The 18,711-nt window shown below is 49.8% G+C and overlaps 5 protein-coding genes across 5 annotated transcripts; 3 read left to right on the top strand and 2 right to left on the bottom strand.

Annotated features, from left to right (window-relative positions):
- Positions 1-599: 599 nt before the first annotated feature.
- Positions 600-1,079, top strand: PFICI_02845 (uncharacterized protein; the record flags this gene model as incomplete). Its single annotated transcript, XM_007831426.1, has 1 exon — positions 600-1,079. One exon carries the CDS (start codon positions 600-602, stop codon positions 1,077-1,079), a length of 480 nt encoding a protein of 159 aa, XP_007829617.1.
- An 859-nt stretch (positions 1,080-1,938) lies between these two features.
- PFICI_02844 (uncharacterized protein) lies at positions 1,939-3,483 on the bottom strand (the record flags this gene model as incomplete). The annotated part of the gene is made up of 1 exon (XM_007831425.1): positions 1,939-3,483. The coding sequence occupies one exon, from the start codon at positions 3,481-3,483 to the stop codon at positions 1,939-1,941; it is 1,545 nt and encodes a 514-aa protein (XP_007829616.1).
- A 10,030-nt stretch (positions 3,484-13,513) lies between these two features.
- PFICI_02843 (uncharacterized protein) lies at positions 13,514-15,171 on the top strand (the record flags this gene model as incomplete). Its single annotated transcript, XM_007831424.1, has 4 exons — positions 13,514-13,576; positions 13,645-13,767; positions 13,826-14,994; positions 15,048-15,171. 4 exons carry the CDS (start codon positions 13,514-13,516, stop codon positions 15,169-15,171), a joined length of 1,479 nt encoding a protein of 492 aa, XP_007829615.1.
- Positions 15,172-15,331: 160 nt separating this feature from the next.
- On the bottom strand, positions 15,332-16,374 carry PFICI_02842 (uncharacterized protein; the record flags this gene model as incomplete). The annotated part of the gene is made up of 3 exons (XM_007831423.1): positions 15,332-15,852; positions 15,921-16,167; positions 16,228-16,374. 3 exons carry the CDS (start codon positions 16,372-16,374, stop codon positions 15,332-15,334), a joined length of 915 nt encoding a protein of 304 aa, XP_007829614.1.
- Positions 16,375-16,884: 510 nt separating this feature from the next.
- PFICI_02841 (uncharacterized protein) lies at positions 16,885-18,660 on the top strand (the record flags this gene model as incomplete). Its single annotated transcript, XM_007831422.1, has 1 exon — positions 16,885-18,660. The coding sequence occupies one exon, from the start codon at positions 16,885-16,887 to the stop codon at positions 18,658-18,660; it is 1,776 nt and encodes a 591-aa protein (XP_007829613.1).
- Positions 18,661-18,711: the final 51 nt, after the last annotated feature.

Here is an 18,711-nt window from a genome sequence, read left to right as displayed (position 1 = left end):
ACCTCTCAGTCTTTCCTCTTTTGTACTGACGCTTTTGTCCTGTTGCCCAAGACTAATGAGCGACGACTGCCCACATTGATGCCCCCAAGGAATTTGTCTTGCACCATGCACGAAAGATAACCTCAACTCTTTCAAAATACATATATGACTCGATTTTTCTGAAATATGATCAGATGAGAAAAAGTCCAATTAAATGTCGCTCATCGTACCCTCCAACGACTTATAAGACAAGATCATAAAGAGCCGTATCAATGATTTCTGATCTCTGTAAGCATGTAATCAACCAGAATCTACCACGATCATTTTGTAAAAGTGATTCCAACATATCCCTTACTTGGCTGTCACGGGCAATTCCAACCAATGAGTCTGTAAAGCACCACGTGACCTGCATTATATATGTTGGCAGGTCCATATCTATATTTCCATTGTAAGCACTAATAAAGGACATAGTGCTTCCCAATGTTGAATACACAAACCATCATCTCTCCTCTTTGGCGTCCAACTCCATCCCATCTGATGTGAGGCTATTCCATCCATCCAGTATCATCAACCTTATAAAGTCCACAAAATCACAATACCAAGGAACGCTCCGAGTCACAATGGCACCACCACAAACCTTGGGGTCACAACCCATCCCACCCTTTTATCGCCTCTGGTTCACCATCGTCGACCCCATCGTATGCCTGGGCACAAGCTTCATGTGTTTCTGGGACCCGGATCTGGGTCTGACGTCGGTGGTACCGGTTGACATTGCCACGCGCAATCCCTACCAGGACTTTCTGTTCCACCAGACCGGTGGTCTCTATCTGATGCTGGCCATTCACCTTGCCGTCCTACTTCGCTATACCTCGGATCTGGGCGTCTGGAAGATTAATCAGGCCGCTGTCCTTGTCGTCGATTTCATCCTCTTGTGGAGCCAATACTACTCGCAGAGGCAGCAAGGTCGCCTCGCTCTGGACGCTTGGCGGCAGGAGGACTATGCCGCGGCGGCGATAACCATTTTCGTCGCAGTATTGCGTACTTGCTTCCTTCTCAATGTCGGATTCGAGCCCGGAAAAACACATGAGAAGGCCAACTAGACAGTGTGGGGACGCAGTGCATAGATATTGAAAGAGGTCTGAAAGTAGTGGGTGTTAACTTGATTTGTTCAGCTATAAGGCGTAGTCTCAAACTATACAGATACCTCCTCGCACCGATTTCCTATCGTCCCCCATGAAAATCTTCTCACAAAAGGGCAAGCCATTATTTGACCTGTCCTTTAACTAGCCCGCTTCCCGCTGTGCTCCAAACAGACGCTCTTCTCGCGTCAAAAATCCATGTTCTGCGCGCGCAATATCACGGCCATCCATACCTCCATTGAGCTGATCATCCATGATCGCTCTGCCAATAACGATGAGTTTTCTCTTTTTCGTTGCCCAGTCTAGAACACGTGCGCCGCCCATGCCAAACTTGGTGTCCAAAAGTCTAAAACAAAGAAAATCGACCCGCGAAACGCTGTCCAGCAAGTAGCCAATGCTGGCTTGGAAAGCGAAAAAGGTATCATAAGGGGTATTCAAAGTTGCGCTCCAAAATAAACAATGTTGTTCTCCATATTCCGAGTCTTTCTCGTCGGTCCGTGTACAATTGAATGTCGTTGTTTGATGAAAGCTCCATCCAGCGAAGCCAAAAAGATACAAAGGGAATTTTTTGTGTATGTTGTATGTTGGATAATGTAAACTTGTGGTCATGTTTAGCTTGCGCCTTTTAGCCGGAAGACCCAAATGCCGAACCGAAATTCGAGGTTCGTTTGATTCTTAATGGCTTATCAGATGGGTCGCGAAATTCATCCGAACCCTCTTTGTTTGCGTCAGATTCTCCCGCTGTTGCAAATTCTGCATTTGCTAGCTCGGCTGTTGGAGATAAGGATTCAACAACTTCGCCCGATGACGACGGTTCTTTCTAGAAACCTTGCAGAGTGCCGAGCGGAGCACCAAAGTTGGAGTTTGATTTGAACTTGAGAGGAACATCCTCGCTTGCCTCGGGCTTCAGCGGTTCATCGTCCTCGTCAAGAGCAGCTGGAACTGGTTGCACGACCTCGGGCTCATCGGCGCCGTGTTTCAACACCGTTGGCGTAGCATCGTCAGTTTGAATTGAGTCGAGCAATTTGTCAGCCACTTTGCCTAGAAAGATCTCGTCAAATGCCTGTTGGTTCCTGAGAGAAAGAGGCCCTCTGAGCTCGGGATCACGCTCGCTGGGTTCCAACAAGGGTTTAGGGTCCTCTGCGGCATGATCCTGCTGTCCATCGGTATACGCAGCTCCATTTCCAACTCCACCGTGGCTCTGACCATGAGTAGGTGTAGAGGCGCCGGAGCTACCGGCTGTGTTCGTCGCATTCGTGGACAGAGCTGTGGCAAATGTCGACAGTGAATGGTTCGGCGTGTGTCCAGCGTGCATAGTGAGCCTTGATGCTTCGGGTGCCTGCAGTGTTTCCTGGGTCACTTCGGCAGGCGTTGCCTTGGACCTGCTACCACTGCCGGGCGAGCCTGCGTTTGAGTTCGGATTCGAGCCAGTAACGTTCGAACCTGAGAGAGGCGGGGATGGCGGCTTTCCATCGGTAAAAGTCGACTTCTTGACGGCTGTAGACCTGAGCGGGATTCCTTCCAAATCAGGGTGGACCTCCTGCACGTCAATCGAAGGGATGTTGTTTTCCTTTGTTTCGGGACCGTCGCCAGGCGTGCTAGTCTGCGTAGAGGATCCCTGCATCCGGGGGTCCAGCGGCACAAAGGGGCGGGACTCGGGCATCGTGTGACCAAGTCCGATGACGGGAGTAGCGATCGGAGAGGTGCTGTCCTGCAGAGAGCGGAATTTCACTCCGGGCCTTTCTGAGTGCTCCAAGCCGAGCCCAAGAGGAGAGCGGGCTGTCGAGTCGCGGGACTTTTCCCTCGTATTGCGAGTAATGGACTCTCGGAGGGCGATATTCTCTCGCTCCAGATCTGTAATCCGGGCAAGATACTGAGCCTCTTTCTCAGCCCAGATCAAACGATCTTCGTCCATGATGGCCCGTTCTTCCTTGTAGATCTCTTCAGCGCGTGATCGATTTGCCTCCAAGTGAGCACGCTCGGCTTCCCAATTCTCAAGTAGTCGTCGGTTCTGAATAAGTACTCGGCGCAACTGGGTGCTTGCCGTATGTTCACCAGAATCGGTCAAAGGTGACAGAGTTGGGGAAATCAAATTCGAGGCACCAGCTGTCGGGGGACTTCGGAGTGGTGAGAGGTATTGACTCTGTAGTTGGGCTTGCGCAGAATGAGTGGAGAGGTGTCGGCCAGCGAGCGATTGGCGATCGTCAAAGTAAGAAACTTGCTGGTTCGCATTTCTCGGAAGGGCCAAGGGAGATATAACAGATCCTTGGTGGCTAGGCACGAGGCCGGGGAAGGTGACGGGGTGCTCGTTCGGGTCGAGTAACGCGCCCGAGGGCAGGAATGAGTCGAGAGGCATCCTTGACATGGTGAGAGTCATTGAGGCAACGGCAACGTTGAACTACGTATCCCTTGGGTCCAAGGGAAGCTTCGAGGCGTCTACACGCGAGGTGTTGCACCAGAAGGGAAAAAATGGAGCAGCTGCTATTATAGTTTTGCCGGTGCACTACAATCAAGGCACCGCTTGCTTGCAAACTTTCGGGGCGTCTCGCGAATATACGTGGCCTTGGAGACTGTCAGACTTTGATGCTTCTGATGCCTACCTGTCCAACGCTCTGGCCAAGACCCAACGGGACTGCCCAGAATAGACGATGATTGCGGGCGCAGGTTGGTGAACTACTCACGCAAAGGGTTGTAAGTGGCGCTGAGAAGAATCCTTGGTGTTGTAGAATGACTCAGTCTGCGTCGAATCACAGAGCTGTCTGAGTAGGTATTGTCAAATGTGCCTAACAATTCAAACGAATGCTTTCACGGCCCGGCTTGTAGTTTGAGGAGAAGGAGGCCTCGTGACAATATATCGTAGTAGTTCAAGTCGTAACGGTCGGAGCACCCCCAGCGGCGGCGGAGTGGCTCTTGAAGTCAATCCCAGCCCATTCGCGGCTTGAGCATCGGGCACACAAGGTCTCAACTCAAATCAGTCGCGACGCGGGTATAATAATAATGCTTCTGCTGCTGCCGAGGTTGGTAGTGCAATCTTCTGCTCAAATCGTCGAGATGTAGGTAGGTGATGTAAGAATATGTACGTAGTAGATGGGTAGGTAATGTAGTGTGTGTGATGTATGCGCTGTATTTCAGTTGCGAGTACTTGTTATTAGGCCGGGATCCACTTGTTGAATCTCAGTGCATGTGGTTTTGCATGTGCCTGACTCCAAGTTATACGACAGGAGAGAGGACAGACGTTCGGACCATTGGGCGCACAGTTCTCAAAAGTATTTCAAAGCTATATGACCCAGAAGAAAAACATTGACGGTGAAGGAAAAAGTCGGATGGGCAGATGGTGAATATGATCGTGGGATTTGGGAAAACAGGACAAGGGGAAAAAAAACTGGGGAGGGGATGCAATAGATCACTTGGGCTTCTTTTTTGGAGTCGGTACATCAATGGTGCAGTGCACGCGGTGCCATCGACAGAATGGAAAACCTGGGACTTGGGGTACTCGGTGCAAGGAGTGGATTTGACATGGAAGAAGACCAAGAAAAGGGTCCATGAGCAAATTTGGGCACTTGCATTCACCAGTAATCTGTACGTACCACTTGATTCAGGTCCCAGTACTCCGTACCTGAGCGACACTCGATGAGCCGCGCAACGAGGGCCTTTGACATTGGGTACCTGACAAGTAACCAATGCGCCCCGTGCCTGCAATTCCATGCCCGAGGTACTGTACCGTACTAGAGAGAGGGGAGAGAGAGAAAAAAAAAGAGAGAGACTCGGGTGAATTGTCCACGGAAGTTACCAGACCAGTCTTTGACCAGCGTTTTCTTGCACCCCACACCCCTGTTCTACAACAAAAGGTTTGGGGGAAGTTGGAGAGTAGCAAAGTAGGACGCCAACGGACAAGACAAAGCACTACTCCTTCAGCTGACTGCCTGATCGGTCATTGATGGAGGGCCGGCTCCCATTCTTAGACGCTGCCCAAACTTCTGGCATTTCCATTTTTAAACATGGTCGCTCGCATTTTTGATGTGCTGAATTGTCAGCTGCTAACTGCAATGAAGATTGGGCGGTGCTCCTTCACCTAGTCTTGTCTGCGTCTCTTCTGACCACCAACAAAAACAAGCACACTGGCACTCGACCACTTGCAGGCAATGTGATTGCCGTGGGAGGCAACTGTGGCGGTCTGAACAATTTCTAAAAAGGGTTTGCTGCTCCCAATATCCCCCGACTGTAGGAAGTAGGTACAGGCGCCATTATTAAAATGACTGACAGCGTAGCGCTCACCGGCAGTGTCTTAACAGGCCAGCGAGCGCTGTCAACGTGGCACGCCTCTCAGCTACAAGATAATCAACCAGCATACTTATTGGACCTCTAGGGTGTGTAGGACCTCCAAAATGCTGGGGGACACGGGGACGGGCCGCGGGAGAGCTGAGGGCGGATTTGCGGACACACGCGACAATGACAGGGAATTTCTCCTAAAGTCAGCCCAATCAAAGGCGTCCCAATAGACTCTGCGACTGTTTCTCCCCCAGCGGCCCCTTTCTTTTAGGTTCCAGATTCCGTTCAGCAAAGCCTGTGGTTTTTCCGGCCCTGAGAGCCGAAATAGTAGCACATTCACCCGCCCATTGCCGTTTTCGCATTTCCCTTTCTGACACTCCCCAAGTTACGCGAAGAGATATGACTGCTCCCGTCAGATCAGGAAAGACCCAAACATGGACCCTGGATCATCTGGTAAATGAATGGCTCTGCTTACTGTGAACCCCATCTCAAAGGGGTTTGCACCAATTGAGCGACTGTGTTCTCCGAGAGCGCAGACGAACTCATCCACGTTGGGTATTGAATCCTGCGTGCAAGTTTCCTGAGCCATACCCGGCAAAATGAACGTCCGTCCATTGAACGAATTGGCGGAAAAGGCAAGACACAGCGCTTCCGCAGACCCGTCAAGCGACATGGTAGCCAGTTGCTCTCATGACCATAGTATCCAGTTGCCTAACCACAACCACGGAGGTGCCCCTCCCTGGGAGCTATCATGTGAACTATCGTGAAGCGCTACTATGTGCCCAAAACTACCAAGCATTCGTTGGGCCAGATGCTCTCTTGGTGCAGCATAGTAAGGGAAGTGACAAGTTGCAGATCTAATAGGTTCCTTCAACCCGCACCCTCCGTGTAACGGAGAGATCAACTCCAATTTTCCATGTTGATCTGGGGAATCATCACCATTCCGCAAAACTTGTACATACAGGTACCGTACGAACAAAATGCACCAAGTAGATATTCAGATGCCTTGTTGCTTGCCTGCGCAACCCAAAAAAGAAAAGAGAAAAAAAGGCATCCTCTTCACATGCTTCTGCGCGGAAAGGCACCGAGAAGTGTCCGCCTTTCAGCCTGAGGACACCAGCTCAAAAGCGTACCACAGGGCTGAGATAACGAACCGCAAATACTCGCAGGACACGTTTTTCTTCAAAAGACTCTAGACTCACAACAAGGGCCGAGTTCATATTCAGTCTCGGCGTTACCTCGCTCACCCTAGAGAACAACGTATAAAAATCTGCGGTGGACTTGAGACTTGTCCAAACCGGCGCTCTTCGCCCGTTTATGGAAGTGCCAACCGCCTGACTCAAGTTTCCGTTGTGCCCGAGAAGTACATAGGACTGGCGTGTAGCAGAGCCTAGGTCAACAGAGGGGGAATAGTCTGATTTCTAATAAACCAGGCAAACCTGCACCACATACTAGCAGAGACTCTCGACTGGCAAAACCTTCTGCAGTTGGCGTCGTTCTTGATGAACTGATAGGTACGCACGCAAAACGCTATCGTGAAAGGCGCCACCTGGCCATCGCTGTGTGGTGAGATGCACATATACATTGACATGTATATCGTAGCGCCTCCAGAAACCCTGCGTCCAATCCTTGTCGCTGGGTTCCCCCAAGAGCGCTCCGGTTGGCTTTGTTCCTGGGCAGGAACCCCAATTGTTTCTTTCACATGTGCCTGCATATCTCTGCGGAATACCACCACAACCTTTCCACACACACACATTTGAGAAATGTTGCGAACACACAGAAGCCCTGGAGAGCTCGTTGCGTAATTTTCTTTTTTTGTTCTAGCGTTTGAAAGGAGGCCCAAGTTCCAACTACATGAGTCAGAAATTCTCAAAGCACTACGCTAGATTTTTCCAGAATACGCCCGTCCGACGGGGCCTCCCGAGCATCCCACTTGTTTCTCACTTGGACGAAGGAATCTACACCGCCGACCTCGAGTCCGCCAAATGCCCTCTGAGTTTAGGAATCTAGGTCCAATGCGTTAGTTGGTGGGAATCTCGCCGTAGCTTTCCCCGATCTCGCCGAGCACTACCTGCATTTGGGTGGAGAGAGGAAGGGCTTTGTTTCTTCTCTCTTTGCAGTTCCGACGTGGTCGAATCTACTGAGAAACTTGCAGCCCTCTTTCTTCTCTTCTTGGTACGATAACCCACATACATAGTTTGTTACTGCGTAAATGCTTTGCAGCGGCGCCCCAAGGTACCAGAGAAAGGCCGAAGCTAATCAAGGCCCTGGCTCTGCTAGATAATGCAAGAACAAATGGTGACCGCTTATTAGCCATTTGGCATTGTGGTGTCTGTTGATTTGCCGAGTTCCAGTCCCGCCGCGACGACTAGGTACCAACCATGCGTGCACGCTATGAATACCATCAAGATACAGGGCTAGAATCACAAGGTGTGCCCGACGCGAACTGCTAGCATTTTCAAAACAATGCCAGACGGTCGCGAGGCTCTCTTCTAGAAGGCTGACTGTTCGGACTATACGCGCAAGAAGAAGAATGGCTGCCCAAGTGGAGCAATCACAACTGCAAAGTGAAGCGTTTGTATCATTATCAAGTCGTGACATCATCAGGTAGAATTCGAGGGCGTCTCGACCATTTGATATGTGGACTGTCACGACTGGGCTGGCCTTTTCGAAGGAGGAAAAAAAACACCAACTTCTGGGTGAGCTAGGCACTGCTCTAGTCAGTGGCCTCTTGTTGAGCCCATTCCAGCCCCATCACTATGGATCACGGCTCCTCTCCGTTTCTTGAACTAATTCCAAGAACTAGTTTCCCAACCATCAACTTGCGGGGCCCCGCGTCCATCAGCCTGAAAGAGCTGGAGACGTTTTAGGGCGGTAAGATTGAATTCGCAGTCCTGGTCTCTCTGCAAATGCCTGTGGTTGTCGATTGGAATTTGAACATGGAAAATGTTACGAACCTGCGTGCAGAAGATGGACAAACGAAGGACGGCGTGACTGCTCGAGTATGAAAGCAGGAGCAGAGCCGGCGTCGTTGTAAGAATTATGCCCACGCGCAAGGATCACGATGGAATAGGTCCACCTGCGCAGATAGAAGGCGATACGGAGTCAGGGGCAATCTGACCGGTAACGATGGAGTCATCGTCGATGGTGCCTGCTGCGGTCTCTCGATCTGTTTTTCCCCCCCCTTTAACTGCTTATATCCACACATGCAAGGCACACAGACTTTGGCAAGGGACATTCCAAAGAGATTGGAGCCGCAGGATGATCAAGGCGTATCGAGATGCCAGGGACAATAAGGGGAAAACAATAAGGGGGAAGGGAGGTGTAGAGGATAGGGAAATCGAGGCTCACCTTGGTTTTGCAGTGGTGACACCAAGGTAAAGACGAGACGACTGAATGCTCCACGGCCATACCAGCTGTGCCCTTCTACCCACTCCTACACATTCCGCACTTGGCTTGCCAGAACAATTGCCACATTGTATGGCACTTTTCTAGGTGCAAAATGACTATGCTGTCACGGCTGGCAACCGAAAACGCGAGGCTGCCGAAGTCATTGACCATCGCGGCGGCTAGGGACGTAAAGGAAACATGCTCCTATATCAGGCAACTATCTGCCAAAAACTTCACAAGGCCTGAATGGCGGGTTCTTGCAATGTTGAGGAAGTCCCTTGGCATGCCAGCTGCCACGGTACCATGACCTTTGATAGATGGTATAGACCTGGAGGGCAGACTCTGTTAACAGATATTTGGAAATGTAATGAATAAGATAGATCGCAAAACATAACTTCATCTACGAAGTCTTCCATTTATTATACTACGTATACATTCTTGTCAAACTCTCAAGAGACTTGTCAACTCCACGAGTTATCTCAGCTATTGCAAGGCTGTAGCAACTATTCGTATGTTTATTGACTTGTACTTCCTCGTCAAGAGCCAAGCATGCTGCTGCTGAAATACGGCATGCGATCCATTGCCGGTACGGCGGCTCCGACTACCGCGCTGTCAAGGAGGTCCTGAACCACTTCCCTCGATTCAAGAGTTTGGTTGGGCGATACTCCGGCAATGTTAGAGAAGGTACAAATAACATCAATTAACATGGTCTCTTGGTTGAACGGGCTTCTCCCGAACTAAGCTCCATCGAGTTTGAAGGATGCATTCATTTGTCCATCAAAGGAGCACTGTCCAGAATGCCATCCTCTCTAGTCCGTTCACTGTCCGACGAAGGAAGTGAAACCTAACCTATTTCACAGTCTCAGATCCATTCATTTGAAAGATTGACTCGGCTTGATATCCCAATATTGCCTCGAAATCATTACAGCTCCTACTGCAAAGTAGCTGACTCACGAAACGGAATTCACATAAGAAAAAGGATCCGTAAATATCCACGTGGGTCGTGAGCTTTGCGTCTTTTCTTTGGTCCTACTTTGTTTTCCGACTGTACTCATGATCATCTATGCGTGTTACTGTGACACAGGCGATGTCTCTTGCTCGTGCTGACGGAAACACATGGATGTTGCACCTAGAAATGAGGACCAAGCATCACGAAAAACTTTTTCAAAACCGGGATCGAAATGTCAATGAGATGACCTTGCTAGACTTGGCCATATTGTCCAGAGGCAATGGTCTCATTGTAGACAAACAGTACTGACCGCAAAATTCACCAGTGCCGATCGATCATCTACCCAAGTAGCTTGATTGGGAATCTTCTTCTTCTTCTTTCTATAAATGGTTGATTATTTGAGCTCAGGATTGGACTATCCCAAATACCAAGCGCCAGGAGTCATGTCGAAGCAGCAAAAACTGATTCTAATTGTCGTGTTTTCAATCATAGCTTCTAGACCAGTTGTTTCTACACCACGAAACGATTAGAGTAGATGAGCTTTTGGAATGTCACTGGAGACAGACATCCCATATTCGTGAGCAAGTTCACCCGCTGCAGCTTCCATAAATATTTGACTCAAACTGCTGCCCTGAAATAAAACAAGTACTCGTCGACACCCTCTGTTGGCCTAAGTTCGAAGGCTGACAAATGTTGTGCTTGGCTGATCTCAATCAGTTGATGACATCTCTTCAAAGAAACTGCACATTGAAGCTAGTGAAACTATTTAGAATTTAGATTCCAGTTTTCGTATCGCTTTGCCATGAGTGGTAAATGAACCTCAAAGTCCAGGAAGATTTCATTCAACTGACTTTTTCAGATGACAATATTCCTTGATAACACAATTCTAGGTATTCTATCTATTGCATATATTTGTGCCACTCGTATTTGCCATAATGTAGGGGTATAGGATAGCATCACCTGAGATGAGAGCCCTTCAAGCGTATACCTTGATTGAATTTGGCAAACAACTTCACTTGAAACTAACAACAGTCTCGCAGAAATGCATGTACGATGCAGCAGATATGACCAGCTCTCGAGATACTCCAATACGGGGGGATCAGTTCCACCAGGCCGAAGTCATACTGTTTACCGAGAGTTCATCACGTCGTCATTACATGTCACGTCGTGAGGCCACGTCCTTCTGCTGTTCCAAAGCTAATGAGTTGAACATGAGCAAGGCATAGGAGTGTATATCAAAGAAGTTTCGCGCTCATAATGATGACAGCGACTACTCAGGTACTGGCTGGCCAAGCCGACGCGATTTTGACCTGGTTCAGTGGTGATAAAGCCAGAACCTTTCGTAGCTGGCGCTTCTCGAGGAGTGACACGACTCAACAATATACTGCTATCTACACACCTTCATAAAATTCCGGAAGAATTTCCTCTTGGCCAAGAACAATCATTGCTTGCTGACTAGGCGTTCGATGTTCCGTGTTCAAAGTCACAGAACGGTCTAACGGCCATCAAGTCAAGATTGACGGGATCGCGTCAAACCAGCCTGAGCCGTGGTCGCGATTCGGACTACATAGGAATCATTTCCTATTATTCCTTCTGTATACATCCTTGCCGATTCTGCAACAACTATCGGAAACTTGGTATTCGACTCATGGCCCATTGAGTTTCGATCGAGTATAGTAGTGGGTCACTTTCCCAAAAGGTGCATCGTGCAGGATAAGATGTGTTCTCGCCCTCGAAGGTCCAGGAATTGTTGAGAAACTTGTGAATGGTTGGGAAGTCGGAAAACTGCTCTTGACATAATCAAAGACATCGAAAAAGCAGGTCGTCATCCAACCATCTGCGAGTCCTTATCCTCTTTGCCCCATAATCAGAAATTGCAGAGACACCGTGGAATTTGGCCACGGAGTCTTCCCGTTATCAAGCTCATCTGGGTTATGGAGACCTGTAATCATGTTGAGTTCATATGGAAGGCGGATCTTTGAAAATTAAGTAGCCGGCAGTGCTTCCAATTTGACTGTCGACTGAGCCTTGTAGTATATGGCGGAATTTCCGAGATCTTGCATAACAAGATAGCCGGAGTCCGGGTTGTTGCCAGGCTCGCCACGACGGTCTGGCTGCTGTTTAGAATATATGCCCTGCAGAAGTGCAGTAGATGTGGGTTGCGAATCAGTGTTTTAGCAGCAGCGGTTGTCAGTACCGCGACCTAGTGACGATGCCGCCGAGAAACCGCCGTCACCTCCGGGCCAAGAAACCCGGGTTCCATTGATCTGCGATAAGGCGCGCCCATAGCGACAATGATGGTGTTTCACATGTTGTGAGATTGGCAATGATGGCACAGAGAGACGAGATCGGGTTGCACGAAATGTCTGCTTGGCCTCCACCAAATGCTCCGTTAGCTGTAACCATCAACGGCGGTTCGGACATTTTTGCGTTCTCTGCTAGCAAAGAGGAGTTGTACACTTCGGCTAGGCAGGGGTATAGCGCTGTAGCGATTGGGTTGTAAAAGTTTCCATGATAGCAGAAGGGGACATGGTGGACACTGACGTGACAACGATTTGTCAATGGAAAATACGGTTACAAATGCATGATTCAGATGGAAAGCATCTCAAGATACGCAGTCCCTGCTTCTAGCTATGTATATACTCGAGGCCGGCTTGGAAATTGCTTCGTCATGGGAGGCAGTTGAGCGAGACCTGGACGCGTGGACCTCTAGACTTCGGCTTGCGAGCTAAATTAGCTCCGTGTAAGGCACTGGGGTTGCCAAGGCGGGGGAAACATTGGAGAACGAACCAGGGTTTGAAGCACAAGACGTCCAAAATGTTATAAATCTTACAGCAGTCAGAGCGTTTTTGGAGCATCTCTTCCCTAATTCCCACATCCAATGAGTGATTCTTGCAAATATCTACTGGGTACAAGTTGCCCTTGCTACAGCGCTATGGACCCTTGATCGAATGCAAGCGAGTCTATTGGTCTGAATCGGAGGAATCACGATCCGACGTGGACATTTTGGTGGTTAATCGCCACACAAGTGTCATCCTCTTGCACAAGCATTCTTTTCAAGTCATCATGACATGTGTAAACTGGATGATTAAGGTAATGTGCTTGGCAAGACCTCGGGAATAGTTATGCATGTACATACACACGTGGACCCTGGTTTGTTTAATGTTAATACCCGAGATATTGTTGCAATTGCAGATCTTGTTGCAGACTGCCGCTCACAAGGGTTTCGCTCAAGGGGCATCAAGACGACATGTAATGCCCCATATTACACTAGAAATAACGAATCAAGGTTGTGGGGGAAACAGCGCTTATAACTTGCCCCATGGGCCACCATCACCGGAAATTGTGGGTACGACACCCTAAGCACCCTAGAGTAAAATTCCGTCACAAGTTCTGTCGCTCAAGTGCCAGGTTTGGTTGGGGTTCGTCAAATGGATGCAGCCAGGGGGAACACGTACATACACTACCACTATTCGGTGACAACGGGTTTTGCTCTCGCCTTTGTGGTCGACACTACACAGTACTAATACGAGTCCTCCGGGGATACCTTGAAAGTGACTCCCACTGTGGGCGGCTTTTCTTTTATAGCCGTTGCCGAGCTATACTCCTGGCTCTTGGCTGGCTATTTAGTCCTTGGGGCTTCTTGGCTACCAACCTTTGATCCAGTTGATAGGCCAAGTAGTGGTTGTTGTTGTGAGAGTTGCCCTGTCTTCCCCCGGAATCGACCATACAACACTAGACAACTCGACACGATAAGTCTGCGACGGTGCTGAACCAAACGCCCAAAATGGATGAGAACAAGCCACAAGTCAAGGATACGGAGCGTCAGGCTACGCAGGTGCCGTCGTCGGTATGAGCCTTACCTTGACGCATTATCGCCTTTGTTTTCAATTGACTAACGTGTCGCCTGACTATCAGGGTGAGGTGGAAGACTTGACAGACGAGCATCGCGCATACTTGATGGACAGACATGGCTCACTGGCATTGGAGCCAGTCCCGAGTATGGATCCAGCCGATCCATACAACTGGCCAAGAAGCACGGTAAGCAACCAATATCGACTATACCGTGCCTTGACACCTCGCTAATCGGTTTGCCAAGAAAATCACTAACCTCGTTCTGGTGGCCTTCCACGCCATGATGGGCACATTTACCGCCGCCTCGATTCAGTGTGCCTTTGTCGATATCGCCAAAGATTTGGACATCGAAGTCCAACAAGCGAGTTACCTGACCTCGCTGGTCATTGCCATCCTCGGCGGAGCACCAGTACTCTGGCGCCCGATTGCCAATATATACGGAAGACGACCCATCTTTTTGATCTCCTTGATCTGCAGCATGGCTGGCAATATAGGCTGTGGCTTCAGTCGCTCATACGGCACAGTCGCTCTCTGCAGAGCTATTACGGCCTTCTTCATCAGCCCTGCTGCTGCTATTGGAAGTGCCGTCGTCTCCGAGATGTTCTTCAAGACTGAGCGTGCCACGTTTATGGGAGCATGGACGATTATGGTCACGATTGGTGTGCCAATTGCACCATTCTTGTTCGGATTCGTTGCGCTACGGGTCGACTACCACTGGATCTACTTTATCCTCGCCATCACGAATGCCGTGCAATTCATCTTGTACCTATTCTTGGGTCCCGAAACTTTATATCGACGCGACTTTGCCGTCAAGCCCAGCAACCCGAGGCTCAAGAAGAGCTACTTTAGTTTTGGGCGTATTAACCCCGACCCCTTGACAATCCAGGATTTCTTGCACCCCTTCATCTACTTTACCAAGCCCGTGGTCTTGATCCCCGCTGTTGCATACGCCATGATCTTCCTCTGGTCAAACATTATGCCTACCATTGAGATTCCTCAAATTTTCCCAGAAAAGTACGAGTTCAACACCCAGCAAGTTGGCTTGCAATTCCTGTCTTTTATCTTGGGTTCTATTATTGGCGAACAAGTAGGCGGGCGCATGTCCGACGTGTGGATGAACCAGCGCCGAAAGAAGATTGGGTCGGCACCACCACCGGAATACCGTCTATGGCTAAGCTACATTGGCCATGCTCTGGCTATTACGGGTGTGATTGTCTTCCTTGTGCAAACCGCCCATACTGATGTCTACAATATCACGCCGCTTGTCGGTACTACGATCGGCTCAGTGGGCAACCAACTCGTCACTACTGTATACATTACTTATGCTGTAGACTGCTACAAGGAGGATGCCGCTGGAGTAGGAGTCTTTATCACGTTTGTTAGACAGATCTGGGGCTTCATTGGTCCCTTCTGGTAGGTTCTTCCCTAAATATTGACATGCTTGAAAGGTTTACTGACGCCGACAGGTTCCCACAACTCATTGAGGCCGTCGGTATGCCGGGGACGGCTGGTGTGGCTACCGCAATGATGGTGGTCTTTTCTGTGCTGCCGACCCTCGTACTCCAATTCTTGCGTAAAAGCCGGCAATGAGAAGAGAGGCCGGGGTTTGAGAGGCAATGGATATGCAGGTCAAGTCTCATGAGTCTTGTATCTAGGAACGCAAGTCATTAATTCTAATGGGAATATTCTTTGTGATGAGCCTACTCCTTCATATGTTCGCTTGATACCATCATGAGCTTCCAAGCCTTGTCTAGCTGAGCCAGGAAGTGATGGCAAAGTTCAAACCCCCTTCTAGTGCAGGATGGTCCATGTGCCAGGTCTCGCACAATCCGTGACCGCCAGGTGCCGTCGAGAGCTTAACCGCACACCCAGGTCGTTTGTCTTGCAATAGACTGACAAATGCCTTGCTGCCCTCGACTGGAACGATTTCATCATCGTCTCCATGAATAATGAAGAGCGGCGGTATCTCGCCCCCCTTCTCCACGCGTTGAAAGGGAAGGAGTCGCTCGTCGCGACCAAAGTAGTCAAGGAACACACCATTGTCGGTCATGGACATGATTAGAGGGAATCTCGAAATGGACGGATCAGATGAGACGACTTGGCCTCCTGTCATGGATGCCACGTGACTTTCAACAATGGCCAGCGGAAATTTGATATCCGCGCTGGGCTCGGTAAAGTTGCTCGACTCCAATTGAAGAGACGGAAACTCGGCGGTGCAGGCCTTGATTTCTTTGGGGTGGTCCATGGCGACCTGAATGCTGAGGTAACCACCTTGATAGAGGTATACTGTTCAGAGAGCCGGACAAACTTTCATGTGCAGATAGCAAAAGGAGACTCACCTGCGCTTTCACCCGCAGTCATAAGTTGGTCCAAATTCGGCCTCACCTTGGGACACTGGCCCTGGACAAAAGTCACGAGCTCGCGCGTGACCCATGTCCAGAAGTCGTCCATGTCTTGCATGATGTCGGCGCCATTCGACTCGGGCAGAAGCCGGTAGTTGGGAGTGACGACTATAGCATTATGCTTCAAAGCTAATTCGACCTGGAAAGTGGGAAACCAATCGGGGTGTAGAGAGTCTCCAGTAACCTGGACGGGAGGACAATTAGGCCAAGCATAAAGGCGGGATTATCCCGAGTGCTAACTCACAAAACCGCCTCCATGGAAGCGAAGAATGACTGGACAGTCACCCTCTGTCAATGCTCGAGGTATCAGAACGTTGACTTGTAGTGGATGCTCTCCAACCGTCTTGTATGTAGTTGAGAGAATCCGAAAATCCTTGAATTTTTCCGCCATTATGAACAGCGTGGCGAAACGTCGGCCTAATAAGTTTCTCTTGTGTGGTATAAAGTACTTGTTTTCAATACGTTTATTTGTCCGACACTGAAAGCAAAGAACGTCAAGCCAAATACTAGGATGGAAAGCTATAAGTAACGTCGTGAAACCAGTCGCTTGGTGTTGGGTACGGATCACCCGGCTACACCCTAATTGCACTAGAGACAACACGATGCCACTTTGCCCCATCCTGTTGTGGGACACTGAGGCGATCACCAAAGTGCTTGGCAGCGCAATAGTGGTCAGTATCTCGTAATCAGCGATAGCCATCCCACTTGCCACAGGTTACATCCCATTTATCCCACATACATCCCACATGATTTGATGTTATCATAAAATCTGCTCCTACATGGTCGAGTTTAATTTCTGATCTCCTCAGCCTCGAGGGAATCGAGAGTCAATCCGTCAGATCAATCAAGTTAACCGTGCGGTAATCAAGTCCAACGAACTAATCCCTCCCGTTCGCTAATTATGGAGGTCGAGTCCGCATTACTGGATACAGTGCAGTATCTACTTGGCGAAGGGAAAGCAACGCCTTGCCACCATACGCATGGCCATCCACGACCCTTTATTGAGAATTGGCCAGTTTCCGCTCAATTACAAATGCTAAAACAACTTCTTTGTGAGCGTGCGGCTGAGCCTGAGCTACCTTCTGCCATATCCAATAACGTCCGAACCATTTACGAATATCTGCATGCGCATCGCTTTTTAACATCCATTGAAACGCTCAAACCCAGCCGAACCATAACTGGGAGCAATCAGAAGAAAATCCATTTATTTTGCTGGCGAGGCGACATTACGACTCTCTCTGGCGTGACGGCCATTACCAATGCTGCCAATTCCCAAATGCTCGGCTGTTTCCAGCCCAGCCATCGCTGCATCGACAATGTTATACATTTTTGGGCCGGACCCGGGCTGCGGAAAGAATGTTACGATGCTACATCCCAGGGAACTATCGAACTACCGGTCGGACATGCTCTTACCACGAAGGGGCATCACCTGCCTGTGCCGTACATTATACACACTGTCGGCCCCCAGCTTCGAGGCGGAGCCAAGCCTACGGCCGAGCAGAGACGCCAGCTCGAGGACTGTTATGTTTCCATTCTACGAGAAGCAGAGCTCTTGCCAGCCACCAATACTAGAAAGGCTGTTGCGATATGTTGCATATCAACGGGCCTATTTGCATTTCCACCACTGGAAGCTACCAATATTGCCGTGCAAGTCACCTCGCGCTGGTTACAAGAACATGATACCACTATTACAGATGTGGTGTTCAACACCTTTACCGAAGCGGATACTATTATTTACCAGGAATTGCTGGGAAGTGCCCATTCTGCGCCCCTGATAACATATGCACCGGTTGACCAGTCCTTCTCGTCTCTGGGACGTGCTCGTGACTGGCTGCTGTCGGCCGACGCTATCCTCATAAGTGCCGGAGCAGGTCTCTCAGCGGCAGACGGATTAGACTATACATCACCAGCACTCTTCTCAAAGTATTTCCCAGCGTTTAAAAAATATGGTTTGACGACATTATACAGCGTCTTTGGGTTCTCCGAGTGGCCCTCGGAGCAACACCGCTGGGGGTATTACTTTACCCACCTGAACATGGTCAAGTCGTGGCCTCGGTCGTCAATGTACACGGGGCTTATATCCTGGCTTCGGAACCGGAGCGCCGAGGTGCACGTCAGAACTTCCAACGCCGACGGCCTATTCCTCGCCAATGGGTGGAGCGAGGATGCTCTGTCGACGCCGCAGGGCAGCTATGCTGTACTTCAGTGTTTGAAGAATTGCCGGCCTGATGCCACGGCACCGTCTGCCCCGTTTTTGGAGGCGGCCATCCCGTTCTTGGACCCAGTCACGCAGCAATTGACGGCTCCTGACAAGATACCGCAGTGTCAGTTTTGTAGAGGCAAGATGAATATCTGCGTCCGGGCCGGAAATTGGTTCAACGAAAGGCCGTTTGCTGCTGGCGAGCGACGTTGGCGGCAATTCAAGGCAGACACGCGCGGTCGGGGCAAACGACTCGTCATTCTGGAGCTGGGAGTCGGACAGTCAACACCTGGCGTCTTGCAATGGCCTAATGAGGACATGGTTGACAAGGACGGGGGCAAGACCCTGCTGGTTAGGGTTGGGCTGGGCGTTGACGCGACGGTACCGCTGGAGCTCGAGGCGCAGGGACTCGCGACGTATATTGACGGGGATATTCAAGCGCTGTTATCTAGTCTTTGCTCAGGAATTCCCAGATAGGGGAGAAAAATTCCAGTTATAAGGCCTTTGAAACTTAGCGCTGATATGCTA

Source organism: Pestalotiopsis fici (genome assembly GCF_000516985.1).
Source record: "Pestalotiopsis fici W106-1 unplaced genomic scaffold PFICI_Scf_2, whole genome shotgun sequence".
Taxonomy (NCBI): Eukaryota; Fungi; Ascomycota; class Sordariomycetes; order Amphisphaeriales; family Sporocadaceae; genus Pestalotiopsis; species Pestalotiopsis fici.
Note: the sequence above shows the minus strand (reverse complement) of the source record. Positions and strands in the feature narration are given on the sequence as shown.